Source organism: Poeciliopsis prolifica, unplaced genomic scaffold, assembly GCF_027474105.1.
Source record: "Poeciliopsis prolifica strain line A6 unplaced genomic scaffold, Auburn_PproV2 SCAFFOLD093, whole genome shotgun sequence".
NCBI lineage: Eukaryota > Metazoa > Chordata > Actinopteri > Cyprinodontiformes > Poeciliidae > Poeciliopsis > Poeciliopsis prolifica.
Window position 1 is genome coordinate 637,095 of NW_026562468.1, and position 27,965 is coordinate 665,059.

Genomic DNA, 27,965 nt, shown 5'->3' on the forward strand with positions numbered 1-27,965 from the left:
GATTGGCCAGCACCTGGTCACATGACCATGTGCAGTCAGTCGCTGTGCGGTGCCTCGAGCCAGCTCTGAGTGGAGCCTGTCTGCCAACAGCTTCAGCAGCGGCTCTATCTGGATTCTACTTCACTCACTGACAATTAAAGGAAGGCCCCCCTTTCTTCTCATTTTCGAGGATTATTCGTCACCATGGGCGACAAAAAGAGCCCTACCAGGTAATGTGACCACCCTCAATCCTTATATGACCGAGTTTGTGCTTTCTGGGATCGAGATTTGGATGCGTTTCTCTCACGCAGAGATCGTTTCTCCCCCTTTTCAGTTGGGTATGCCACAGCTAGCTAGAATAGTGCAGTCACTATGGCGGCTTCTCGTTCCCTGCGAGCCAGTCACTTAACAGACAAAGAGAAATTTTTACGAGGAGACGCCGGACATTCCATGTAACGCTACTCTGTTTCGACGAAGCCTTTTGGAGGGTCAATGTCGAAATTGGCTTTGTTTGGGATCGGTTTCGCGTGCCGACCCACTAAGCTTCGGTACCGAATTTTTTTTATTTAGCAGCGCTTCTCAGCCCCACTGTTAGCCTAGCTGACGATACAGTTGGACGCTGTGGATAGTCGCCCGTTTTTGTGTGGATACGTATAACCCAAAGAAGCTCTCCATGGCCGGAACTCGAACCCGGGGTGATAATGACAACACCGCTGTACATTTGTGCCCGTTTTGAGCAGCTCAGATACAGAGCAGCGGGCTCCCCGTGTGTCACAGTCTTCTTCTGTTCTGTTGTTAATTAATGAAATGTGTTGGTGGCATTTGTTAACCCAACACGATCCTTAATATTTTCTTTTCTGTTTTTTTTTATTTATTTAATTATTATTATTATTCTCCTTTTTTATAAGGCCAAAAAGACAAGCCAAACAGACAGCGGACGACGGCTACTGGGACTGTAGCGTGTGCACCTTCAAGAACACCGCCGAGGCTTTCAAATGCAGCATCTGCGATGTGAGGAAGGGCACATCCACAAGGTAACGTAGTCTCCCCTCTTCGTCTCTACCTCTTATGTTCTGTCTGAGTGTCTCTTTCTCTCTCCTCCTCCTACTCTCCTTGTAGCAGCTGCTGCTGCTGCTTTGCATCGCACTTCATTGGAATGATAACTTTGATCGACTGCCTGTTTCTATCTATGAGCGGATACTTGTTGATCGTGGCCGTTGTTCGGATCATGTTTTTTGATTTTTGAAGGCGAGGGAAACCTCGTGATGCATCCGTCTAGGTAGGCTGAATGGATTGGATTGTTTTTACAGCTGAGTATGATCCTCCATACTTCATAATAGCTGGATGAATACAGTGGTGAAGGCTGTACTTATCGTCATGGTGTGAAACATTACAGGTACCTGTAGGATTACAGGAGGTTATTATAAAGGTGCAGCAAGTGTGATTTATTACTTTGATGGAAGTACAAAAGAGTAATTTAGCTATACTTTGATCTTGTAATGGTTTCCAGAACAGCTGGGTTCCTGTTTTTGGCCAAAAGGTCAAGCTTATTACCTTTTTGCTATTATTGCTTGTACTGCTGTCAAACTGTGTGCAATAGGCTCACTGAAAGAAGTTTCACACAATTGTGTGTATGAGATATTTGAGTTTGAAGTTGTTGAAAATTTATATTTAGTTTTTTTTTTCTGCAGCTGTCAGTTTGAGCTGAATGGCAGCCATGCTGGTGGATTTGTCTGGAGATTTTTCTTCATTACCAAGTTGGACATTTTGATTTAGGGAGTATTTAGTGCGATGAAGGTTCAAAGGTTCAAGAAAAGGTTGAGGTAATAAATATTAGTTTACTTGTATAGCACATTTAAAAACAAGTTGAAACTGCACCACATTTCTGTACAAAGACACATACAACTATAAAAATAAAATTTCTCTTTTATGATATCACAACAGAAATTACAGAACCAGACCTCTCATTTTGAATGCCAATAAGTTTTGAACTGCTTGTTTTGCTAGGATTTTTCTTACTTTTATCCCCTCATAGTTTCTTTTTCACTGAGAAACCTGTCTAATTCCCAGAATTACACTCAGTCAACGCTTTATCTCCATTCTTAACTCAGCTTAAAGGTGCCAGGCGTTTTCCCCCCTGAACCTGATGCATAGTAGGACTTTGCAATGTCAGCACAAAACGCTTTCTCTCATGGGAAACTGAGCTTCAAAAACACAGGTGTGTCGCAACGGGGTTCCCTTTTGCTTCTTGCGTATGGCAACACCTACTCCTGCTCTGGGGAATGTTTTCTGGTGATGAGACGCCTGTGCCTCAGCTCACTCACATTACCAGTTGCATGTTGATAGAGATAGATGAGTCATGTGTGGTTTAGTTCACAAGTCCCTCTTCTCTAACCTTTTCTTTTTTAGCTGTGGTTTTTACAATAAGTGGCTTGACTGACATTACACAAAACAGGAGAGCGACCCACGTTACTGCTACATGGTGAACGCAGTTGATGGAGTTCAACGCTGGCTGAGCACACTCGCAGAAAAGCAGGAAGCTTGCATATCTCGGTCGCTGTGTTTTGGCACTGGGCTATTTCTCTTGTTTTCTGGGGAACAGGGGAGCACTTGACGTCACTGCAGCGCTTTTCACAAACTCCTGTTTGATCCGAAGTGTTAACCTTTGATTAATATGGCTGTGTCATAGTAGGGCTGCCTCTTTTTCTAAGAACTAATTAGCCAGCTTTTCTTCTCCATTTGATGTGTTCAGACTAAACAAGATGCTCTTAGCTAAATGCTTCACATTTTAAGGCTCTGTGGATATTTTGACCACCATTTTTATCCGAGTATAAATTCATGTATTAAGTCACAAGTGTTTGCTAGTTTCACGTTATCAGAAAAATGACTGTTATAATAAAAACATTTGCTGGACAATAAATTGTCCCAAATGTCACTGTGATAAATGATTCCATTGCTGCTTTGAGACCTTTTTCAAATAATTTTATGGTAGTTGCGCAATTATGCAAGAGTTGAATGAACTTTAAATTCTAATGAACATTGTAACATCTGTAAGATATTTCAAACATCCAAAATAAATAATCGAAACAACAAATAAAATTAACTATTAAGTCTCTGTAAACAAAATCGTCCTTGGGGAAGAGGGAAGGCTGGTTGAACCAGATTGATTGGAGAAAGAGAAAACCAAAAAGTCTTGCAGATGGAAATTTATCATGCGATTAACTGATATGTTGCTTATTGTGACAGGCTTAATTGTGACCAACAGAACCAGAATTTTAGGAAGTTTTCTTGCTAGTTTTTCTGTCAGTTGCACATGATGTTAAAATGAAGAGTGGTCTTTTGTGTCCTGGTAGGAGGGAACCAAAAGGATTAAAAACGAGAGTTGTTGCTGAAGTGTGCCCAGTTTCAATGACTGGACGGGCACAATTTCCAAGAAGTTATTGCTCTAACAATTAATATTGTTCTGAGACCATTTTCAATTAATATAATAATAATAATAATAATAATAATAATAATAATAATGGTTTATTAATACAAGATTGCTCTCTCAAAGGTAAAAAAAACAAAAACAAACTTGAATTTCTTCTGTGGCTGCAATGATATTAGTTTTCTGGCCAATCACCGATTACTGACCTTTAAAAACCTGGCCTGTCGATTACAATTTTGACCTATGCTAATTATTTGGTTTTAAACGTTGTCAAATACAGCAAGAAAGTAACTATTGTTGACAGCAAATGTGGGGACATGACCTGGTGTGTGGGTCTGTCAGTCATATCTCTCTCACAGCAGAACAGTGGTTGATTTTCAGATCTTTATTGAGGTGGATAGGATCGACTTCATATGCTAGTATTAGTCGATCACAGATCTCCCAAAAATAAGAACTTGCATTGGGATTTATCAGTTCACCCTAATTTCTGAAGATTTAACAACATGGAACTAGACAACATTTTAAAAAGTCAAAATAAATAAATGAAACAATATTAAAATGGGCACTGAAGCATCTGTAATCAAAATTGTATTAAAAAGAAAAAAAAATGTTTAGCTTAGACAGGGAAAACAGGCAAAAGTGGAGGATAGTACTTTTGTAAAAAATAAATAAAAGTGCAAATTTTCTGGATTAAAACAGCATCTCTTTAACAGCTGTTGTCCACATGGAAATGATTTGTCACATAGTTAATTGATTTATGTCTTACCATGAAAGGCATAATAATTCATTCACCTCCATCTCTTGCTGACCAGTATTCGCTACAACAGGCTGCAGTCATCGGCGATCACACTCTGTAATCCTGAGTTTACCAAGCTGTCTTTTTGGTTACATTCATTTTCAGGTGAATATTTCCATCTCTTCCCATTCACTAGAGTTATTAAAACACCAGCATGGGGTTCGATGATGATGATGACAGGGCTATATGATGATTAGCAGAGAGAAGTTGCACTTTGAAGCTCAAATCACAATACTTGTCTTGGCAGTAGTAGGTGAAGGCAGGGATGTGAATTGAGAAGTTATTACCTTATATACCTTGAAGCTTTGTTGCATCTATGTATGAATGAGACTTTATTAATTAGTAGCTTAAATTCAAAACAAGAGAGCTACCTGGATATGTTACCTGGATATTAAATCTCATTGATCCAGATGGTAGACATAAGTAGATTGCCTTAACTTTCTCTATTCTTCCACATTCTTTATAATGTAAGGATTATTTCCTTTCATTTGCTTCTCTCAGCACCATCATGCTTTATACGGAAGGAATAAGGATGAGTACAGGCTGAATAGCTAAAGTATGAACACATACTGTGTGTGTGCAGGTTTGTCCGTCTTTTCCAATGATGGATTAGACTCATTCTAATAATCTGTGGATTCCACCACTGTCACATTATGGCAAATTGTCTGGGATAATGGAATTGCATAAGAGTAACACGCCGGCACTCAATTTCTAAATGCAGGTCTCTACACCACACCGCCTTTGCAGACGGCAGCCCCCAAGATTAATATGGATGAAAAAAATCCAGCATCATCAGCATCTGTGCTGAAGTCCGGGTTGGCTTAATCTTTACGTGCTAATTGCTAGCTTTAAACGTTCCTAATTACTTCATAGGATTTGACTGTGTGTGAGTGATTAAATACAATAGCCAATTTGGCGATCTGACAAAACAATGAGAAAGACGAGCGAATAAGTGTGACAGGCAGAGAAGGGAAAGGGGGGAGTCTTCATAAAGCACAGAGGAAGACACATGAGGACAAGAAAGAGAATGGGGAGTGTTTTCAAATGTGGGTTGAAGACTGTTGGATGAAAACAAAAGAAGGAAAGCAGGAAAGTGATGGGAACAGGGAGAGGCGTTAGGTTAAAGTGAGAAGAAGAGATGCAGTGTTCACTCAACCAAGAGTTCCCCAGGGGAGCTAAAACAGAGGACATCATCAACAGACTGGATGGCTTTTTTGTATTTACACCACAAACTAGCCATTGGGAACCAGAATAGGTTTGGCATGTCAAATGCTCCAGATGAGAGGCAAAGATCTACAGTTAGGTTCAGTGCTACCAAGGAATCCTTTTTGATGCATTTAGTAGCCAGGAGTAGCCAGCATTTCAGTTAATGGATTCAGGTTTCTCCTCACATCTTCAGGTAAACCATAATTTTGTTGCAATCCAGACGCTTGTTTACAGGACACTAGTGACTGGAGTCTCTGGCGCTGTCAATTTTTGAAATCAGGTGTCAAAGTAGAACTTCTTTGTAACACCCCCCACAGAGGTGTGAAGTACTCCACAGGTGTGAAAGCGCACAGCTGTTAATGGCCAGCTGTTGCGTTTATTGTGCACATGCACCGACAAATAACAAACGATTGCAGACAGAATTTTGCTTTGTTGTGTTACTTAATTTGTTCAGTTAATGTAACTTCTAATACGAAACATATGAATACGTTGCAACACTGGTGATGACTACTGTTGGTTGTAATTGTCAACATATCGCACTAAATCTTAAATTTATGTGTGATATATCAAAGAAAAAGGGATGCAGTGATTTAATACTAATAGTTAACATTACAGCTTGATATAAGGTAGAAAGTATCACATTTCACAGGTCAGTAAATAGTTTTAATAAAACAATTGGGCTGTTGTAAACTAATATATCATCAATTATTCTAACGATTCATTGAGTAGTCGGATCAAAAAATTTTGACAAGCTGGAGGGACTACATTCCCCCGGAGGAGCTGGAAGAAGTAGCCGGAGAGAGGGAAGTGTGGGCCTCCCTTCTGCAGCTGCTAACCCCGCGACCTGACCCCGAATAAGGGGAAGAAAATGGATGGATGAAAATATTGGAAAATCTAACATAAAAGCAGTCTTACTATTGAATATCAAAATCAGTCCCAATTTTTCATAGTTGAGCATCCATAACAATTAATTTTCTGTAGTTTATAAAACTAACCTGTAACAGTTTTAGCTCACTTTCTAAGTTAATCTAAAGTAAAGTGATACAAAAATCTGAAATTATATTCAATTTAATATGAAACAGCTTTTAAGTCTATGTATTTAGCTTCAGGCAATCTAATAGATGAACTCTCAATTTGCCCGGCCATTTATAGCTGTTGTGTTTATGTCAGCGACGGGATTTCACACCTTCATTCGTCACACGTAGAAACACGTCTACCAGCTACGTACCGCCAAGACGTTTATTAAGGCCGGGATGATCTGAAATTTGTTTTCTGGTTCGTCCATAAAGATACACTTACATTAAGAATTCACTACAGTGCAGCCGCCTTCATGTTCAGTCTATTTGCTCACCTGTATAAATACAAATGCAGTCCTCTTCCCCACCATTCATTCTGATAAAGGCACCAGTTGCGAAAGGAAACAGGCTGTCGTACTCAAGGCTTTGCACCAGCCATTTTAAGGATGGCCATTGGTCCCCCGAAAAATAAAAATCAGGCATTATCATCCCTCAATAAAATCCTCCCAGACTGAACTTGAAAATTGGACCTTATCCTGCTAACATTCAACTTTTGTCAACAACTCAGAGGTGGAAGTGAGAGTGCTGTGGAACTCAAATAATCACCCGACACAGTGCACTATATAATGAGACGTAACTTAACGAAACTTCGAGGCAGATTAATTTACCTTGAGGAATTTTAATAAAGTTACTCGAATCACTTGTGGAATTTTACAGCCTTAATGAGAAACATAAGTAGGTCAATTATGTTAGCTTGACTTTGATAATCTTAATCTGTGGCTCTGCTGTGGAATTTGGTGGATCAGTTAAAAAGGAAAAAAGCCACTCACCAACTCTCTAACAGATCACCAGTAGAGCAGGTGTTTAAATTAGCGAATCAACCACCACTGTGGTCAGTCTATCACTTAAGTGATATTATTAGTAATAATATTAGATAGATAAAGGTAAACCCTGAAAATATAGCAGACTGAATGTTCTGTTCTTTGTGTGGGGAATATTTGTGTGTTTTTTAACACACAAACTCTGGAGCTGTTGTCCCTCAGTTGCTGTTGCAACTGACTGTGTGTAGCGTAATGCTTTCAGAATGAGGAAGAAAGAAAAAGTTTTGAGTTCTTACAAGGTTTTTTTTTCCATTTTCTGTGGAGCAATGCACTAAATTAATAATTTCTACATCTCCAGGCTTCATTTGGTAACAGAAGTGTTTTACAGCATCACTGTGTCTATGGATGGAGTAAAGGAATTGTCTTTTTGCCCTCAAGTGTTGTCGGCATGCATGAAATTTCCAGATGGAAACAATATCATGCAACATGGCTAAATGTTACATGAGCTATATTCTTTCATTGGGTACTCCTTACTGTTTAGTATGTGGTGGAAGCTAGCGGTCAAAAGCGCATGAACCTTCAAAATCATGCTAGAATCACTGCACCTAACTTTGGCAAATTAGAACGTACTTTTATAGGCATAAGCTTATCTGCAAAAACATTTATCACCTTGGCTTGGAAATTTTTCAACAGACCTAATGCTGTAGTTAAAGCAGATGTCATCTAATTTGCCACTAGGAAGAATAGTATGTATTAGAAAAACAAAACAATGTGTTTTTGAGAGGATTTAAGGACTTACACTTGTCAGAGGAGTTGTTTGATTTTTGATTTGTTGGAACTTGCAGTGTGCTATGTATATAATTATATCCAACCTGTATGCAATTGCTCAAATACCCCTGTTTTGAGAAGCTGTGTTTTAGCTGCTATGTTGGTTACTTTAACTTTTTATGTTTTTTATTTATCTAATATGAGAAAGAATATTTACTGTCATGAAATAACTACAAAGAAAAGTTGTTCAGACTGATACAAGATTGTATTTTTATAGCAAAAAATCTCTAGAAAATTTTTATTTTAAAAAAATCACTGCGCCATATTTTGGGCCAGACATCAGACAACTACAGCTGACCCTACTTGTCTCAGTGGATTTGGAACTTTTCCCTAATCAATATCTGAAAATAGCGACGTTTCCAGGAAGCATTCTTGTTTAAACGGCTGTTTGTTTGGTTTTGTTTTTTAAACAAATTCCAAAAGCATTTTTATTGAACAAATGGTAGTATGACTGTAGAGCAAAATAAAACAGTGCAGTTGCCTCTTTTACAGATCATGTGAACCAAGCAGCAGGATGGAGTGAAGAGTAGGAATATGTGGGACAGTAGAGTTAATGAGAGAAATGGTGAATGAAAACTAAGTGTGCAAACATGTAGACGAGCGATGCGGACCGGTCTACCTATGGAAGTCAAATGTTTGCTTCATCACTGATTATCCAGACATCACTCTGAAATCAATCAGTCTGCCTCAGTCTCTCCTCCGGTGAAGTACAGATAATGATCCTAGCAACCAGCATGTTGAACAGCTCTTACAGTAATAGCATAAAAGCTGGCATATTTTTCAAAGACCTTATCTGCTCAAATATATTTGCTCTATCTGGTGTGTTCAGTAAATGTGCCTTACTCTCCCATCTTCCCCTTTTCTAGTTTGTCATTTTAAAGTTGATCAGTAAATACATAAAGTTGAGGTTAGTAAGCAAGAAGGAAAACCACACAGGAATTATTTGTTTTAAATTAAGTGTAAAGTCATAGTTAATACCCAACAGGGACCACTGATTGAACAGGTCAAATTAGTTTGCTTTCCTATTGTGATCTAATTTTCTCAAAACAGCTAAATAATTTAGTAGCTACCATTATATCAGTAATATTTCTCACTTCTTGTTAAACGTTTAGGGAACGAGGTTGAGAAGTGACAGAAATATTAATCCAGCCTGCAAGGGGCAGATGAAGGGAGCAGTGTCTAATGCCTCTGGGCAAGTTGAATGATTGAAAAGAGCTTATAGCCCGGGGCAGCTCTTTAGGTGCTGTTCTCAGCCGGGCTCCCTGGGACTCGCTCACCTTCCCCATACATGGTTGGAACTGGCAATGCTCCGTGCTGTGACCTCTCTGACAACTGATGCCCCACAGCGATACATTCATATGACGCTTATTGACATTTTCTTTTATTAATAAAGTTGTGATAAATTCAGATGTAGAAATGAAACTAAAGAAATAGTTTATTAGTGGGCAACATCACAGTTTGTAGGGTTTGGTGCTTTCATTGCTAAATTTGAGTTTTGGATTGTTGATGATGTATATGTTGCACTGATCAACAGTTCAGCCTTTTCAATTACTGTTTCCAATTTTGGGAATACAGATTTATTATTATTATTTATTTATTTTTGTCTGAAAAGTTGCTAAATATAGCGATTCTCTCATGGGAAATAAAAGGGACAATGACAATGGCTTTGCGGCAATAGATAAGATCAGTTTCACATGTAGGTATTTAACTGTCAATCTCCAAAAATTAATGAACTGGGGTCTAATTTATTGGTTATTATAATATATATATATATATATATATATATATATATATATATATATTTTTTTTTTTTTTTTTTAAAGGCTCATGCCTATACAGATCAGTTAACATATATTATCAAATAAATATTCAGTCTTTCACTTTTGAATGTTTTATTAGTTCACTAGATGTTTTTAAATAATTAGCTATGTATTTTTTTTTTGTTTTACATAAATATAGTTACCATTTAAAATGTTAAGCTCCTAAAACAAAAATGATCAGCTTCATATCTGAACAGAGATGGGCAACTCTGGGCTCGGCTCCCATGATCTTTCTCGCTGTTGGAGGGGAAGGCAACATGTGTTTCTACATATGGACCAAGGCGTAAAGCAAGTGTTGACACAGATGAATGCATGTTAATAGTCATCTAGAGGGTTGCCAGAGCGTCACAGCAAACTGCTGCAATCAAACTGAAACCCTGCGGCATTGTTAGATAGTAGAGACATGCACTCCAGGCTGAGGCTGCGTTGTCTTTGACTGGCACAAAGCGGATTCCTTTAGATGTATGCAGATGGATGTGCTGGTTTTTCCAGACAAGTGGGGTTTTTTTTATTATAATTTTTCTTCTCACATCTTCTTTTTGTGCCCATTTCCAGAATCTGGATAAGAAGATTTTTTTCCAATGCTTCCCGGGCTGTTCTTGGTGTAGAGAACATTGTCTCCCACTCCCTTTGCTCCGCAGTCTGCGGCTGCATTCATTCAGCCCAGCAGGAAATAATTACTCGTCCTCCATACAGCACTTGAAATAAAAGAGGGCTTTCCTTTGCCTCTTACGCTCCCTTTATATCACACTCTTCATCACTCACTCTCACATCTTAACTGCATTTCTCCACAAAACACTTGAGTATGGAGGAACATTTATCATTATTATTCAATCAAACTGAACCTAATTCCAATTTTTAAAAAATATCAAAATGTTTTGAATTGAAATGAAATATTTTTTGTAATAATGAGACAAGTTTACATCCATTTACAATCAGACAAAAACTAATTTAAAGTTTTGTAATGGAATATTTTATTTTTCAGCAAAAGGTTTTGTCTTTTGATACTGGGAAAACAAATTTATTTTTAACAGAAATCTTTGTTTGGAATTCTCATTTTTTTTGCTTTTGATGCTCTCTTTTTGATTTGAGATGTTTTGATCACAATTTATTTTTTTGATTGGAATTTGACTTTGTTTGACTTGAATGATAATAACAAATATCCCTTCACAATAAATTTCTCATTCCACGAGCTCATGACAATTTTAACCATTTTAACACAATTAAAGAAAAAAATCTAAATAGTTTTTTAGATGATTGACTAATACTAAAATTACCTCAGTTAATGTGTCTCCATAACACCTTAATGATATGAAGGTAAATTTGTGTCATTACAAAAAATATTTCCTTACAATTATTTCGATCACTATTTATTTTCTGTATTGAAACAAGTTTTTGTTTGAATAATAATGAGACAAATGTGCCTCCGTACTTGAGCTCATTGTTTTGGATTCTAGCTCTGAAACAGCAGCTTGAGCTCTTCTCCCCGAAGCCGTGCAGCTGAACGGATGAGCGTCTGTCTCAGTCACAGCCCAGACACGGAGCGGGGTGCTAAACACGGGTGTCAGTTTGATGCATGATCAAACTGACACCCTGAAATGACTACCATCAGCATGATGGTAGTCATTTCAGGGGCACCCTGCCGAGGGAGACTCCCCCACTCCTCTCACCCCTCTAGATGGAGTGAACTTTGGAAGAGTTGTCAATCATTGCTCTATTGTTTTGCAAAGGTAGAGCTAATATACTGTAGCCCTCAATGGGAAATGATTCTACACACACACGCACATAGACGCATACATTCTCCAGCAATATTTTGGCAGCTGTAGGAGGTTGAAACAATTTCTGCACCTGGGGTTCACTTGTGCTGCTGTATCATTTTCAGCTCTTCTTGTGCTCTTTAGATGGCTCCTATTTGCTTTCTCTGATGTTTTTCACAGTTTCAGTTAACCTGTAATCTAATTGGCACATGCTTTGCTATACATTGAGTTATTTATATATTAGCTAGGACTATTTTAAAGTCGAGAGCACCACAGCTTAATAAAGATAAAGTGGAACACACACAGGGCAGGATGCTCAAGCATGTGGCCATGACTCTCAGGCCAGTACTGTGCCAAGTCATTAGCTGTGGTCAGTTGGTGGCTTTATCATGGAAATGCAATTTGTTCCATGGGAGATGCAACTTGTGGTTGACTTGGCTCTGAATCACAGGACGGCAAACAACGAATCCCTGCACCATGCACCCCTCCTGCTGACACAAATCTAAAGCTCTGACTTGGCTTCTGGTTATCAATCACTCAATTACACACAGCCTCTTTAACTAACCACTCCTTCTGCCAGACAGTTATTGCTGCTCCTGTGGGCTGACATACACATATTCACAGCTGTCTGGGTTTTTTTGTTTGTTTTTCTTTTGAGAAACATATTTTTCTCTCGAGATCCATGGTGTTGGAACGTTTTGCTCTAGTAACCTCTGAAAGCTTTTCTTAATAGCTTATAATGCAAACTTTGATATTTAGATGTATTTTCAGTTCAATTCAAAATAAGACCTTGAAAGGGGTCTGGCTAAATATCATGAGTCACTTGAGTATGGTTTAATGTGCCTTGAATACGTATTTGTATCATTAAGCTTTTTGCATTTTGATAATGTGTTTTATTAGGGCTACATAATATGACTGAACAATATATCATGACAAAAGGGTTTTGTAGCAGTTTATTGATAATTGATGGATTGATTTTTTTTTTTTTTTTTTTTTTTTTTTTTTTTGATATCTGAAATGCTTCCAAACTGGTGGTGTAACTTTCTTGTTTTGTCCACAGTTTCCTCTCCAGCTGTGGTAAATTTTTTTCCCTTCATTCCATGCTTTTGTTTTTTATTTTTAAGCAGTTATGAGGCATGATGGCTAAACATGAAACTACTGCCGCACAAGTTACTCTGCAGATTTTTGGAAGGCACCCAATGAGAGAGTGAGTTAGTTTTTCTCCTGTTTTAGTGCTTTGCATAAAGTTCTGATCATGTTTAACCAGAGCTCCGTCTGTCTCGTGGTTGCTGTTTTCCCAATATGGCTTGAGGCAAATGGTACTTATTATGGCTTCCTTACAACCTTTTTACTTGTTGCCACATTCTTAATACCTGCAGATTCTTAATTGCTGCAGATGTTGCAGTTATCCACAAACTGAGCTGTGGAAGCTGCAGCTCCTCCAGAGCTTATCATGAATCGTTTAAAAACCTCTAGAACCTTCTCTCTGATGTGTGCTACATTGTGAAATGTTTATTGTTTTATATGTTCACTAATGTTCTCCAACTAAACTCTGATCCCTATAATTGAGGGATGCTCCCATTGGGTTTTTTGCTGCTGAATCTGAGGCCGAACACCCATCCTTGCCCATCGCCTGGAATGGCTGTTAATTTTTTACTTTAGGAATAAATATGTCATCTTGCAAAATGGAAAAAATATATGAATTCACCTAATTTGGACATAATAGACATATTTTAATGCATATCTAAGATCTTTTTTCTTTTAAAGTTATATGCTATACCTTTAAGCAGCGTGTTAGGGTGCAGCATGTAAAGGTGTTCGGTGTGAGTGTTCACTGTCCGATGGAGGATGAGCGGCGCTACGTCTGTGAAATATTACTACCAGTAGCGCATAGCGGCAGTTCAAGAGCCAGAGCAGAACCAGCGTCTTACACCGCCAGCTCGAAGACTTGAATTATTTTTCGGGTTATTTGTTTAGCTTTCTGATGATGATGCTAATCTTGGTGAGTGTTGTAGTTGTTCTATCTGGCTTCTCTGGCTGTCCTTTTTTCCTGCATTGAACCTATATCGAGGTTCCTGCAAGTGTTTGTTTTTAAAATACCATATTAGACTCGTTACGTTGACGTCTTTTGACGTGCTTCACCCCCAAGGTAATTTTTCCACCACAACACGCAAGCGTCCCCATTCACTCTCCGAATGTTATAGTTTCACACAACAGGATTTGTTGCTGTGCAGTGTGAAAGAAAGAGGAGATAAGCTGCACACGCAGGCTGCGAAGTGAGATAAATGTGATGGGTTTTGGTGATCGGCGATCACCGATCGTACGCTTTTTCACGGAAATCGGCTGATTATAATCAGTGGCCGATCGATCGATGCTACTTTAATTTTACATAAAGGAAATCCATGTACAAATGCAATTTGTTGAAGGGAGAAAATGTGGGATATAATGTCATTTTCTTTCATCTTTTCACAATTATTTGTTACATTGTGCTGGTCTATAACATAAAATGAGACTATATGGAAGTTTTGTGGTAGAAATGTGGCAAAAAAAAGTTTGAGACGTTCAAGAGACTTATACATATTTTGTGAGGTGGTTAAAGTCTGTAATCATTAGGTATTTAATAAGGGCACTTTTTTAGAATCCTTAGGTGGAAGGCAGTTCAACAAGCTACTAAAAAGACTGTAATAATTTGTTAACAAATTGCGATTGTGGTTATTTTCATAATGATGACAATAATGATTCTGATCATTATTTGATGGGAATAATGACTATAGAAGAATATTTCACTCCCACGCTCTTAATCCCTACCATGGAGGTTTCACACAGAGCAACAGGTAGAAAAAACCCAGGGTTCTGCATCTGATGGATCAACTGCCAAACACTCATCAGTACTCACTGCAGCTCGCATTATTGTTTAGTGTGTAGTACAAATGCTACAACATGATGCTTTATTGTACCGTAATCGATCGCCTTCTGATGAGCCATGTGTCCCCTCCTCCTCTCTAAGGAGGTTCTTCTCGAGTATGTATCAGCTCTTGGGGAGGGTTTTCCAAGAAACGCACTGAGAAATTTCTAAACAAATGCAGAGGATCAAAGTCCTCCTCCGAGAAACAGAGAGATGTGCAGAGTGGAGCGAGTCAGTTAGTGAAAGAACCTGAGAATGTTTTGAGAGCAGAATTGAGTAACCAGACTGTCATCAAATCGAAACACTGAGGCTAACCACTTGCACAGCTGTATGAAAGGCACTCTCAGCAGAAAGCAACTTAAAACAAAACGTCAAGTTCTAATATAAATGAGCAGCAGCTCTTGTTTATCTGGAGTGGTGCTCAAATCAGACAAGTTTCTTCAACTCTTTATTTCTCTCTTCATTTGACTGCAGGTTTGCAAGTAAACTGGAGATGAAAAGAGCAAGGACTCTGGGATATGGAAAAAATACTTGCTGATTTTCTAGCTTCTTTCATCTTTTCACAGCTAGCATGTGTGTCTAAGCTAGAATTGAAAGGGTTTGGTATACATTTGATTCTCCCGATAAGAGGCTAGCTACTTCAGCAGCCCCCAGGTGTTGGTTTGATGCCGGAACACAGTAGTGGTTCCCTTCTCTCCATGGGTTCCTAGTTGCTGGCTGCAGTTTGGGCTGTGCAGTCAGCCTCTTCTCTCCCTTGAGGGGTCTCCACAGATGTTGCCAGCTGGTGTCCATTATGTTGCAGGTGTGTGTATATGAGTGTGTCTAAGCCCAGATGTCTGGAATAGTGCAGAAGTGTTCATACTCAGTGATTATCTTACCAAATAAGACCAAAATGAAATTTTATGGCTTGCATGCAAAACATGATGTGTTGGATGATAACTAAGGTCTAGATCACATGTAGTCAGATATCTGAGGAAACAAATACACGTTTAGGTCTTTCAGTGTTCTATCTCTTTAGATTTTCCTACCGTAGCATAGATAGAGAGAGAGAGAGAGAGAGAGAGAGAGAGAGAGAGAGAGAGAGAGAGAGAGAGAGAGATCTATATATATATATATATATATATCTAAAAAAAATTCCCTTCTCACCCAACGAGGGTGGTTCTTATCCTCTGAGCTCGGGTCCTCTACCAGAGGCCTCGGAGCTTGAGGTGGCTTGTGCTGGACTGTCTCAGGGGCCTCCTTGCACAACCTACACTTTGGGTCTTGTCTGCGCAGTATCTTGGCTGTGCCAAGGACTGCTGCACATTTCTGGACTGAGATGTCTGATGTTGTTCCTGGGATCTGTTGTAGCCATTGATCCAGTTTGGGGGTTACTGCCCCGAGGGCCCCGATGACCACATGCACCACTGTGGTCTTCACCTTCCAGGCCCTCTCCAGTTCCTCCCTGAGGCCCTGGTATTTCTCCAGTTTCTCCTTTTTTCTGATGTTGCAATCACTTGGTATTGCTACATCTACCACAACAGCTTTCCTCTGTTGTTTATCCACTACGACAATGTCTGGTTGGTTCGCCATTACCATTTTGTCTGTCTAGATCTGGAAGTCCCACAGGATCTTAGCTCTGGTGTTCTCCATCACCTTTGGGGGTGTTTCCCACTTTGATCTCGGGGTTTCCAGTCCATATTCTGCACAGATGTTTCTGTACACTATGCCTGCCACTTGGTTATGTCATTCCATGTACGCTTTCCTGCCAGTATCTTGCACCCTGCTGTGATGTGCTGGACTGTCTCAGGGGCCTCCTTGCACAACCTACACCTTGGGTCTTGTCTGGTGTGGTAGATCTGGGCCTCTATTGCTCTGGTGTTTAGGGCCTGTTCCTGGGCTGCCAGGATGAGGGCCTCTCTGCTGTCCTTGAGTCCAGCTTTTTCCAGCCATTGATAGGATTTACTGATATCAGCCTCTTGGGTTATTTGCTGGTGGTACATCCCATGTAGGGGTTTGTCTTCCCATGATGTTATCTCTGGCACCTCAACCTCCGTTCCCTGTTGTCTGAGACATTCACTGAGCACATTGTCTGTTGAGGCTTTGTCCCTGATGTATTTATGGATTTTAGTTGTTTCGTCCAGGACAGTGGTTCTCACACTCACTAGTCCTCTGCCTCCTTCCTTGCGGCTCGTGTACAGTCTCAGGGTGCTGGATTTGGGATGGAACCCTCCATGCATGGTTAGTAGCTTTCTAGTCTTAATATCTGTGGCTTTTATCTCCTCCTTTGGCCAGCTAATTATTCCAGCAGGGTATCTGATTACTGGCAGGGCATAGCTGTTTATCGCACAGATTTTGTTCTTGCCATTGAGCTGGCTTCTCAGGACTTGCCTTATTCGTTGGAGGTATTTAGCTGTGGCTCCTTTCCTTGTGGCCTCATCGAGGTTGCCATTTGCTTGTGGCATACCTAGGTACTTGTAGCTGTCCTCTATGTCTGCTATCGTTCCTTGTGGGAGTGAGACTCCTTCTGTGCGGATGACCTTCCCCCTCTTTGTGATCAGCCGACCACACTTCTCTAGTCCGAATGACATCCCAATGTCCGTGCTGTAGATCCTGGTGGTGTGGATCAGTGAGTCTATGTCTCGCTCACTCTTGGCATACAGCTTGATGTCATCCATGTATAGAAGGTGACTGATGTTGGCCCCATTTTTGAGTCGGTATCCGTAGCCAGTCTTGTTGATAATTTGGCTGAGGGGGTTCAGGCCTATGCAGAAACAGTAGAGGGGACAGAGCATCTCCTTGGTATATGCCACATTTGATGAACACTTGTGCAAGTGGTTTGCAGTTGGCTTTAAGGGTGGTTTTCCACAGCCTCATCGAGTTTGTAATGAAGGCTCTCAGAATCCTGTTGATGTTATACATCTCTAGGCATTCAATGATCCAAGTATGCGGCATTGAGTCATAGGCTTTCTTGTAATCAATCCAAGCCAGGCACAGGTTGGTGTGTCGGGTTTTGCAGTCTCGGGCAACTGTGCGGTCTACGAGGAGTTGGTGTTTGGCTCCTCTGCTATTTACACTGATACCCTTCTGTGCCGTGCTCATGTGTGTATCCATGTGTTTGCTTATCTTGGCCGCTATGATGCCTGACATGAGCTTCCAGGTTGTGGAGAGGCAGGTTATTGGTTGGTAGTTGGGTGGGACTGGACCCTTTGATGGATCCTTCTGGATTAGGATTGTCCATCCTTCAGTTAACCATTCAGGGTGAGTCCCACTTTGTAGCAGCTGGTTCGTTTGGGCTGTCAGTCGCTCATGGAGAGCAGTGAGTTTCTTTAGCCAGTAGGCATGGATCATGTCAGGCCCTGGTGCTGTCCAGTTTTTCATACCTGAGACTCTTTCTTGGTACTGTCACTGTCACAGTGATGGTTACCGGGGCTTGTTTAGGGAGGTTGCTGTGGTCCTCTTGTAGAGAGATCAGCCACTGTGCAAAGCTGTTGTGGGACGCCTCCCTTTCCCATATGCCTTTCCAATATTGATCCGTCTCCAGCCTTGGTGGGTCTGCTCTGTTATTACCCTGCCATTGAGAGTACACCTTAGCTTGTTGAGTGGAGAAGAGCCGGTTAATCCTTCTGGATTCATTCTCCCTTGTGTATCTCTTTAGGCGGCTGGCCAAGGCTTGGAGCCTCTGTTTAGCACTTTCAAGTGCTTCAGGTATGGGCATCTGCCTGTACTTTCTGGGTACTAGTCTTTTCATTGTACCCTTGTGGAGCTCTGACAGTTGGCTCACTTCCCTCCTTGTTACCTTGATTTTAGCCTCTAACCGTCTTTTCCATGGTGGGTATTGGGTCTCATGGTTGCTCTTATAGCCAAGTATCTCAAGGATCACTGATGCTGAGTTGTAGATCAGCTCATTGGTTTCTGTTATGGTGTTGGTAGGGATCGTTCTCAATGCTGCATTCACATTTTCAATGAGACTTTCTGATGGTACGTCACTCAGCCGTTGTAATTGGAGGTCTGGTTGTCATTCGGGTCATGATTCTCTCTCTCAGGTCAGCAGCTGTCTCGTTCAGCTCTGTTTCGCTCATTGGGGCCGTGTATCCCCTCACTGGGTGGGGACTTGTAGTTCTGTCCCACAGTTCCCCACAGTTCTGACATCCAGGTTCCTCCCTTTTGCGGAACCCCACAGTTCTGACATCCAGGTTCCTCCCTTTTGCCGTAGCATTTGTGTTGTATCTCGTCAATCTCAAGTTGTGATAGCAGTTGCCGTTTGCGGATGGATCACTGAGCTACTAGTTGTTTAGCACTTAGTGTTGACTGGGGATGTCGAAGTAACCATTCCTTCCCCAGTCTTTGCATGTAACCTCTCTGACTAGGGTTAATTGAGTAGTAGCATTCCAACAGATCCACATTTTCATCTCTAGATATATCTCTATATATATCTATATATTGTTGAAATAACATTTTAAATTAGCACAATACTGCACAGGATAGTTTTGATACATATGAAATATAACATATCAAGTTAAAGTACACTCTATGTTCATATAAATTTAGATAAAGATCCAAACTAAAACAACTGCTGACTCTCTGAACTTATATAAATTCTTAGGGAGGATTCTACAGAAAAGACAGGCCTAGACTCCTTAAATCTCTTTAGACAGGGAGTCTGTCTGCCAGGCAATTAACAAATTCCTTAGCATGGTTCAAAAGTTCACTAGGATCTTAAAACTTTTTATAAATAATTTTATCTATATTAGAATTAACTATATTTCTTTAAGCATGTTTTGAATTAGTTACTTCTTAGATCCAAACTTATAGTCATTATTTAGCATTACATTTTTTGTGCAAGCTTGATTAAAAACACCAACTGGTTACTTGTTGAAGCATTTTGAGGCAGAGATAACGTTCCAGACACACGCCATAAATCAGATCATCTAAGAAGGAGGCTGGTAGGAGAAGAGCTGGGTGTTTCAGTGGGTCTCAGAGGTAATAAAATGAACATTTAAGACAGCCCACACAAAGGAAAAGACCACACCTCCTAATGCATATATTCAAATGAGGAGAATACACATTCTCATAAAATGGTTTGTTTCACAGCAGTAGTTCGAATCGCTTGGTGCTGAGTGAGTGGTTCCCAAAAATGCATTTTTGAATCAGGTAATATTCTTTTTTGTCATTGGGTGTTGACTTCATGATGACCTGGGTGTAAATGGTGGTCTGTTATTCTGTATGTATTTGTATTCACTTTTGGATAAAGCTCTGGATATCTGAAATCTCACGTTGTATGATTGGTTTTTCTCCCTCCACATGTATACAGACGCAGAAATCTAGGACAGGAGGAATAAGTTAACGAGCTAAATCAGGTTGTTCCTCTTTTTAATTCTTAACAATATATAGAGATATATCTATATATAAAATCAGCAATAGTATCTAACCCAGGAAAGGTCTGAAAATCAGCCACTGTCCATTTTTGCTCTGTGACAAGAGATGGATGACTTACAGACCAGCCCACAGGATGCATGTCGGTGGATAACAATATTTCCCTCGTTAGCAACTCACCAACGTTGTGGCTGTATTTGGCGACTAATCAGACAAAAAGAAATGGTATCGGCCAAAATTGGCATTGGCAGGTTGGACTTTTTAAAGTTTGGTGATCAGCTAAAAAACTGCAATTGGTGCCCAAAATGTTTCTGTGAAGAACTGACAAATTTGATCTGAAAACAAACGCTTGTCGAATTTTTAGTTTTTAAACAATTTTGACAATTTTGAAAACCATGCATCATTTTCCTTCTAATTCACAATTATAAACTACTTTGAGTTGATTTATAACATAAAGTCCAAGTAGAATAATAATAATGAATTTTATTTATAAACCCTTTTATATCTCCATTTGAAATCTGAAAGGGCTCATTCACATACCGTTGATGACAAGCTACTGGATTGTAGCTACAGTTGCTCTCCAGCTGTATCTATAATCCAGTAGCCCCAGGGCAGGCTGATAGAAGTGAGGCTCCAGTTTTTTGTGCCTTTAGCCCTTCTGACCCACACCAGCAGGCAAGGTGGGTGAAGTAGGCGGACCAGGAATTGAACCAGAGATCGATCCACTGATTGCAGGGGGATCTCCTACCACTATCACCCTAAATATACCGAAAATGGTACAAACAATTTTGCAAGATGTTGTACTTCCCAATTGATTTTTGCTGAGCAGAATGAGGGAGAGCTCATAGTTCCTATGTGTGGACATTCTAAATGCGTCAACAGAGTAGTGTGATTAGAGTTTAGGAGTGCTCTGTGGTTGCTAGAAAGCAAACACCATGACCGACTAATTCTCAGTCTGTGACAAACAGGGCCAGCCCCGCAGTAATCAGATTAGAGAATATTTGCGACATTGTGCCAACTTTCCACCTTGTGATCCCGTGCATTTGTTTTATTACGGGCCTGAGTTAATGAGATTGCCTTCAAAACAGAGGTGCAATGCTAATAAGCAATTCTACTAGCTAGGACTAGATAACTGTGTTTGTTCACCCCTGTCTGCTGCAGTGTGACCATGTTGCTGCATGACCAGGGTCAGCTTACAGTTCCACTACGATTGTAATCCATGTTTGTGCCTCGGATTTTCTCCACAGGAAACCCCGGATAAACTCCCAGCTGGTCGCTCAGCAGGCAGCTCAGCAATACACCATGCCTCCCCCGCCCAAGAAGGACCGGAGAGAGAGAAGCGAGCGCACAGACAAGGAGCGTCCTCACAGCGAAGGAGAGCGGGCCGGTGGGGAAGGACTCCCCGAGGGAGAGCGCCCTGAAAGCGTTGCACCAGAGGGGGACATCACAGAGAAGGACAAGAGCGAGATAGAGCAGCCTGTCAAAGACAAACCTGATAGGGAGAAGGACATCACCCCAGCTGTCACAAAGAAGCCCAGCAGCAAAAAGACCAAGTCAGTATCAGAGTTAGTATGCCGGGTTGTCACTTGGGCATAATCAATTTGTCTATGAGTCATAACTTTCTTCAGCTGAACAGAAACAAAACTGAAATTATTGTCCATGCATTAGAGAAAAACATTCAGGTGTACATCTTCTCTCGCATTGATTATCTCAACAGACAGAGCACATCCACCCCAGTTCTAAAGTCCTGCCACTGGCTCCCTGGAGCTCAGAGAATAGACTTTAAAATACGGTTGTAAGTTTATAAATCACTGAACGGCTTAGCACCAAAATACATTAAAGATCTGTTGTATCAATTTTCAGAACACTCTGGCCTTCTGATTCTGGTCTGCTTTGCAGAACCAAACAAGCAGAATTCAGCTTCTTTGCCTGCAAATCTGAAACAAACTTCCAGAAAACTTAAAAACAACCAAAACACTGAGTTCCTTTAACTCTATACTTAAAACTCAACTGTTTAGTAATAACTGGAACATTGCTAAAGATATTTGTGTATTTGCTTGATGATTTGGATGATGACATTTGACAAAATGTAATGTTTATTGCTTATTTCATAATTGGTGACAGTATGATTTTTGTATGATGTAAAACACTTTGAGCTCCCTTTTTTTTTGCTGAACTAGACTACACATAAACTTTACTTGTGGATGGCAGTTTTCCATAACTCCTCACCTCATGGTTTTTTTCCCCACAGACCCAAATCGGACAACAATCAGAGTTCTCCGAGTGACAAACAGAGCATACAGTCTGGGAAATCGGCAACAAAGTCCAACAAGAACTCTCACATTTCCAGGTGAGCAGTAAGCCTTCTATGGCTCAGCCCACAACTCACTGCACTTTTGGTTAATGAAACTCATCCAGTAAAGAGGTGTGCAAACGTGAAGTGATTCACAGTTGATCTCTTATACTAAACACCCACTCTGTTTTTCATGCACTTGTTCTGACTCTTCATGTGTCACCCAGTGAGTTCAGTAATCTAGTAACCACCTGCATGATGCTGATAAGCACCCTCACAATCCATGAGACCAGAGAATCAACAGACCCAGAGGTCACACTAGACATTTTTGTACTTTCATTTTGACCGAAAACATTTAGAAATTTGCCAATGTTCTATTTTTACCTTTCAAATTATAATCATATTAACATTAAGCTATTCAGCTGGATTTTTATGTGATTTTAGTTCATATTCACCTAGTTGAACTTTTTCTCCATAGTGACAAAAACCACTGACTGTGGCTCCAATAACTGAAATTAAACGACTCAAAATAAATTACCAACATTTTACCTGCTGGGGTCTGAACGGACAACGCCTCACAAATTCCTCCTGTTTCACACCTGCAGAAAAATCTGCGCTGGTTCATCAGACAGTTGGTTCTGTCTGATCCAAACTGATCAGTTATCCTGTGTACGATCCAGGCTTGGACTTTTAGAAGAATTTAACAATTTTTTTGCATGGTTTCACTTTCCCGAAATGGACAGATGTTACGTCTGCCGTGCTCCTCCTGAGCGCCGGTCTCCTTGTGGTTAGCTCCATTTGCTAAATCCCCTGGATGAGTTAAGTTTATTTCTTTGCAGCATTGGTTTTGCAGCACACTGCACATGTTGCATTCTTATTAACTTCTGCACCTTTATTTATTTCCTCAAGATAAACTGCCGGCTCCTCTGTTTAGACTATAAATGGATTAACACAACATTGAACACTCTTTGTTTTTCTTTATTCCAAGTTTGCAATGCGCCTCTGAACCAGACGCTCCAAAGCGTCCGGTCCACAAGTCTTCAACAGCTCCCGGTCAGAAAGATGCATTTAGTTCAGAGTTCATAAAATACAGACCTATAGGATTTGCATTGGTGCTTGAAATCCTTGAAATTTTTTGAGTTTAAGAAAAGTGTTTTAAAGCTTTGGAAATTTCTTGATTTTTGGATGAAGTGTTTGAAAGTGCTTAATATTCACACTGCACAGTTTCGTACTAAAGTTATAATTAACTTTCAGGAGACGAGCCTCCTTACAGAAAGTCCAGTGATAACTGTTTTGTTTAAGCATTTCATTTGAGCAGAAAGATCATGTACCGTAACACAAGTGGAGGAGTTCAAGTATCTCGGGATCTTGTTCATGAATGAGGGAAGAAGGGAGAGGGAGATCGACAGACGGATTGGCGCAGCGTCTCCCGTGAAGCGGGCGCTGTACCGGTCCGTCGTGGTGACGAGAGAGCTGAGCCAAAAAGCGAAGCTCTCGATTTACCAGTCGATCTATGTTCCCACCCTCTTCTATGGTCATGAGCTTTGGGAAATGACCGAAAGAAGGAGGTCACTAGATACAAGCGGCCGAAATGGGTTTTCTCCATAGAGTGGCTGGGCTCTCCCTTAGAGATGGGGTGAGAAGATAAGTCATCCGGGAGTGACTCAGAGTAGAGCCGCTGCTCCTTCACATCGAGAGGAGCCAGAGGAGGTGGCTCAGGCATCTGGTCAGGATGCCTCCTCAGTGATTGGAAGAATAGCCAACTAACTCTTTTTCAACTTCCCCACTGAAGAGTGTTATCACTAGGGATGCACCAATATACTTTTTTTCACATCTGATACCAATATCTGAGATTTAGAATCAGCCAATGTGGCTATGATACTGATGAAAAACAGTGTTGAATTGACTGAAAATGTTTCTTGTTTTAAAAAGAAAGTCCAAATTTATTTGATTACTGCACCAGTACAAAATCCACCAATGGCTTCGCAAGCTTGGTCAAACATGTAAAACCAACACAACTTAAATTTGTTCAGTCAGTCCAATTAGGAGTATGTAATGGTTCAGAAAGTGCAATTATGAATTTTGTATGTAATGTAAAATAAATAATAAAGCATGACATCGTTCAGAGCACAGTGCATAGAATTAGACTCAACAGGTCTGTTCTTATGAGTTGGGCACATTGTAACCAATACCAAATCTAGATTTTTTTTAAAATATCAGGACTGATACAGATATTACTATCAGGTTGTTGCATCTGTTGTCGGCACAATCTAAAAGATGACAGATCAGGACTGGCGGTCTAATTCTGCTCATCAGTCTTATGTTTTTTCCCTCTGTGAGACTGTAAATGTATTTTTTTATAAAGTGTTTCTGTTTGTGTGCGCCGTCAGGCCCAAGCTGAAGAACATTGATCGGAGCACTGCCCAGCAGCTGGCCATCACCGTAGGCAACGTGACGGTGATCATAACGGACTTTAAGGAGAAGACTCGCTCCTCATCCACATCTTCATCCACCATCACGTCCAGTGCAGGCTCTGAACAGCAGCATCAGAGCTCTGGCTCCGAAAGCATGGACAAGGGCTCGTCGCGTGCCTCCACCCCCAAAGGGGACCTGTCTGTGGGGCACGACGAGTCATTCTGAGCGCCTGCTTCTCTATTTTTTGTGTATCCCCATTGCCTCCCAGTGCTTCACTCCCCCTGGAGTCTTCGCCCATACATCTGGACACTATGGATCCCTTTGAAGGTGGGGGAGTGAAGAGGGAGTTGTCACCATTTCCCATTGCTGCCCTGCCCTCCATTCCATGATTTCCCCCTGGATGCTGAGCGGAGCCGGCTGGATGAGAGATGGTGTGTGGCGCCTTTTAAGGGGAAACAAACTTACCTGTGTCATCCTGGCTGCAGGGATTAACCCCACTCCCCTCCTTCTGGTAGCATCCAAATACTTGTCTGTATTGTTTTATATTTGTACGTGGATGTGAGGCCAAGTCTTTTTTTTTTTGTTTGTTCTGTTTTTGTAAAGAAGAAATCTCCGCTGGGCACAATAACCACCACCATTTGAATAACTATTATTACCCTTATTTATTACCTGTTGCACCTATATGCTTTGATATTTTCTGATTTTTACATTCAGGCTTTTGCTGCGTAGCTCTGCTGGTTGATCAGTGTTTTCACTACATTAAAAATGTTAGGATTACACACACACACAGGTGCTAGATACACTGTGAAGTGATTCTACAGATCTGGGAGTCCCCATTTTTTCCTTAATGTGAGAAAGTGCTTTTGAATCAAACTGTCCTCCATGTTTCTCCACTGTGGAAACCTCTGCGATATATATTTTTTTTATTCTCTAACCGGCTTGACTCCCATTTAGTATGCTCTCGCAGATTGTACAATACCTTCTGTCCTCTCACTGTACAGTGTAGGCTGTTGTGTAAAACACTAAAAGCTGTTGATATTTTCTGCATTCCATGCTTCACACGTTGAGTTTCGTGGCTGAAGGACAGAGTTTGGAGTGGCCACGCTTCCTGGTTTCTTTGACTGAAGGATGCAGTTCTTGGTGAAACCAAGTCACACTGTAAAAGGAGACCTAATGGTGTCAAAAATTTATCATTTTAATTATTTTTGTTGTTGTGGTCCCGAAGACAATGTTTGGATCTTCATCTTCTTCACACGGAAAGTGCATGCTACAAAAGTGGAAAAAAAATTCAAATTTGACAATTCAATTGACTTGTCTTTTTATGTGTATTAATTTAAGACTCCTGTCACTGAAGGCAAAAAACATGACAGTACTTATTGGAATGCGAATAAAATTTTATCGCAACGAGGCTTAATATAAGGATTTTAAAGAACTTTACACCTTAGCTGAGAATAGACCAACATAATTTCCTTTAATCTGTAAGAAATTGTATAAAGAATAAATGTGTATATGATATCTTAGTTTTATTTATTGAAGGACCAAAGGAATTTCATAATGACATGATACATAAACAGATGAATAACAATTTGAAATGCAATTATCTAATGTGTGAGATGAATAACAATTTAAATAAAGACTAATATAATCCATGTAAATGGTGTTCTTATTGTACACTCGGTGTCTCTGTGTGGCTAACCCTGAGTGGGAGCAGAGGGAGGAACGGGCTGCTGTACTCGAGACTTTTGCCTTAGTGGAATAAGAAAAAAACAAAAGCTTCGTTCTTGACTGAAAGCTTTTGAAAGTTTGTGTTGAGCGCGCGCGAGACGAGCCTTTTGGTACTGCGTTTATAGTTGACGCGCACATCGCAGCTGTATTCACCTAAAATGAGCCTTCATGGAGGCTTTACGTAAACGCCAGTGTGGTGGGACCGGAACCGTCCAGAACTCTAGTTTGTGTGAACGAAGATTCAGAGGCTCACAACCACAACACGCGCGAGCGAGGCCAACGCGTTGACAGTAAACCGTCTCGCCCAGGTTAACGCGTTAAGTATGAAGCTAGCTTCACGCAGTGCAGCAACACGTAGCTCCCCCTACAGGTCACCAACAGAGCAATAGAAACTCCCAGGAACCGTAGAGGGGAGGATGAAATCTGCTCTGCAGATTCTCACTAAAGAATCTTGTTCCAACAAGTCCAGGATTTAACTTTTTTTTTAACCACCCTTGCATTGAAGCTACAGCTACAGTTTTGTGCTTTATTGCAGTCAGAATCAGTGTTGAGCAGAAATGGAACTGTAAAAATGAGGCTGAGAAGGAGGGAGAATTAAACACAATCTGAACCGATAAGGTCTGGAAAAGCTGCTTTCTCTCACCTGCCTCAGCTGTAACCACATTCACAACAATGGAGTACTCACGGCATTCATTGTTAAATTAGCAGATGACCATTTTGCTGGGTATATGAATTATTGCTTGTAAATAGAATTTTAAAAAGGTGCAAAGGCAAACACTATGAGTAACTAAGCTGAGGTCCTTTTTTCTGTTTTTAGTTTTCCAGGTTTTTTTCCTCTCCCGCGCAAGCAGTTCTGTTCTTGTGTGCAACCAGTAACCTTAATTTACTGTGTAAAGATGGTTACATATTTTAGCTTTGTTTGTTCAGAGACCCAAATATAGAATGCTTGTTTTATTTACTGTATAACCTTAAACGTGAACTTCCAATTAAGTGTATTATACAAAACTAATTTTTCTTCCTGTAACAATGTCTTGTACAATACTTTTAAAGTTATTGCTTGGTTTAAGGAAAAGGAGAGAAACTTTTAGGGACAGTAAAAGTACCCATTCTTTGTTTAGTACAGTTTTTTGTTGTTTTCTTCCCTTTTTTTTGACTTCCAGCTGATGTGTCATTGTTTTCTTGTGAAATGGTCACCTTATGTTCCTGGTATGGAAATGTACGCAGCATTTTCAGCAGATCATGGCTCCTTGTCTAGCTAATGATGTTAACTAATACATCTTTCTGGCATGTGCACGACTTTGCGCTTCTAGGCTAACCTGATAATTTTTCCTCCGTTTCAGATAGAAATGTCTATTTATGAATTTTGCTTGTAGTTTTTCACAAATAAAACTGTCAAAGTAACCTGTCCTCTGGTTGCCTCTGGATTCTCATTGATACCTCTCATGTGTGTAAAAAGATTTTAAGTGAGGTTCTGATAAAGCACTGATGCTGTTAGCAACACAAATCAAAAGCAACATGTTTCTCTCCATTGTATGTATGCAAAATACAAAGCAATATCCTCCCCCAATGTACACCATGTTCCACATTATTATGCAAATTGGATTAAAGTGTCATAAAGATTA

The 27,965-nt window shown here is 40.3% G+C and overlaps 1 protein-coding gene across 1 annotated transcript; it reads left to right on the top strand.

Moving 5' to 3' along the window:
- The first annotated feature begins 54 nt into the window (after window positions 1-54).
- rybpb (RING1 and YY1 binding protein b) lies at window positions 55-27,965 on the top strand. Its single transcript, XM_055022955.1, has 5 exons — window positions 55-209; window positions 888-1,013; window positions 21,158-21,463; window positions 22,162-22,260; window positions 24,594-27,965. Exons 1-5 carry the CDS (start codon window positions 184-186, stop codon window positions 24,841-24,843), a joined length of 807 nt encoding a protein of 268 aa, XP_054878930.1. The 5' UTR covers window positions 55-183; the 3' UTR covers window positions 24,844-27,965.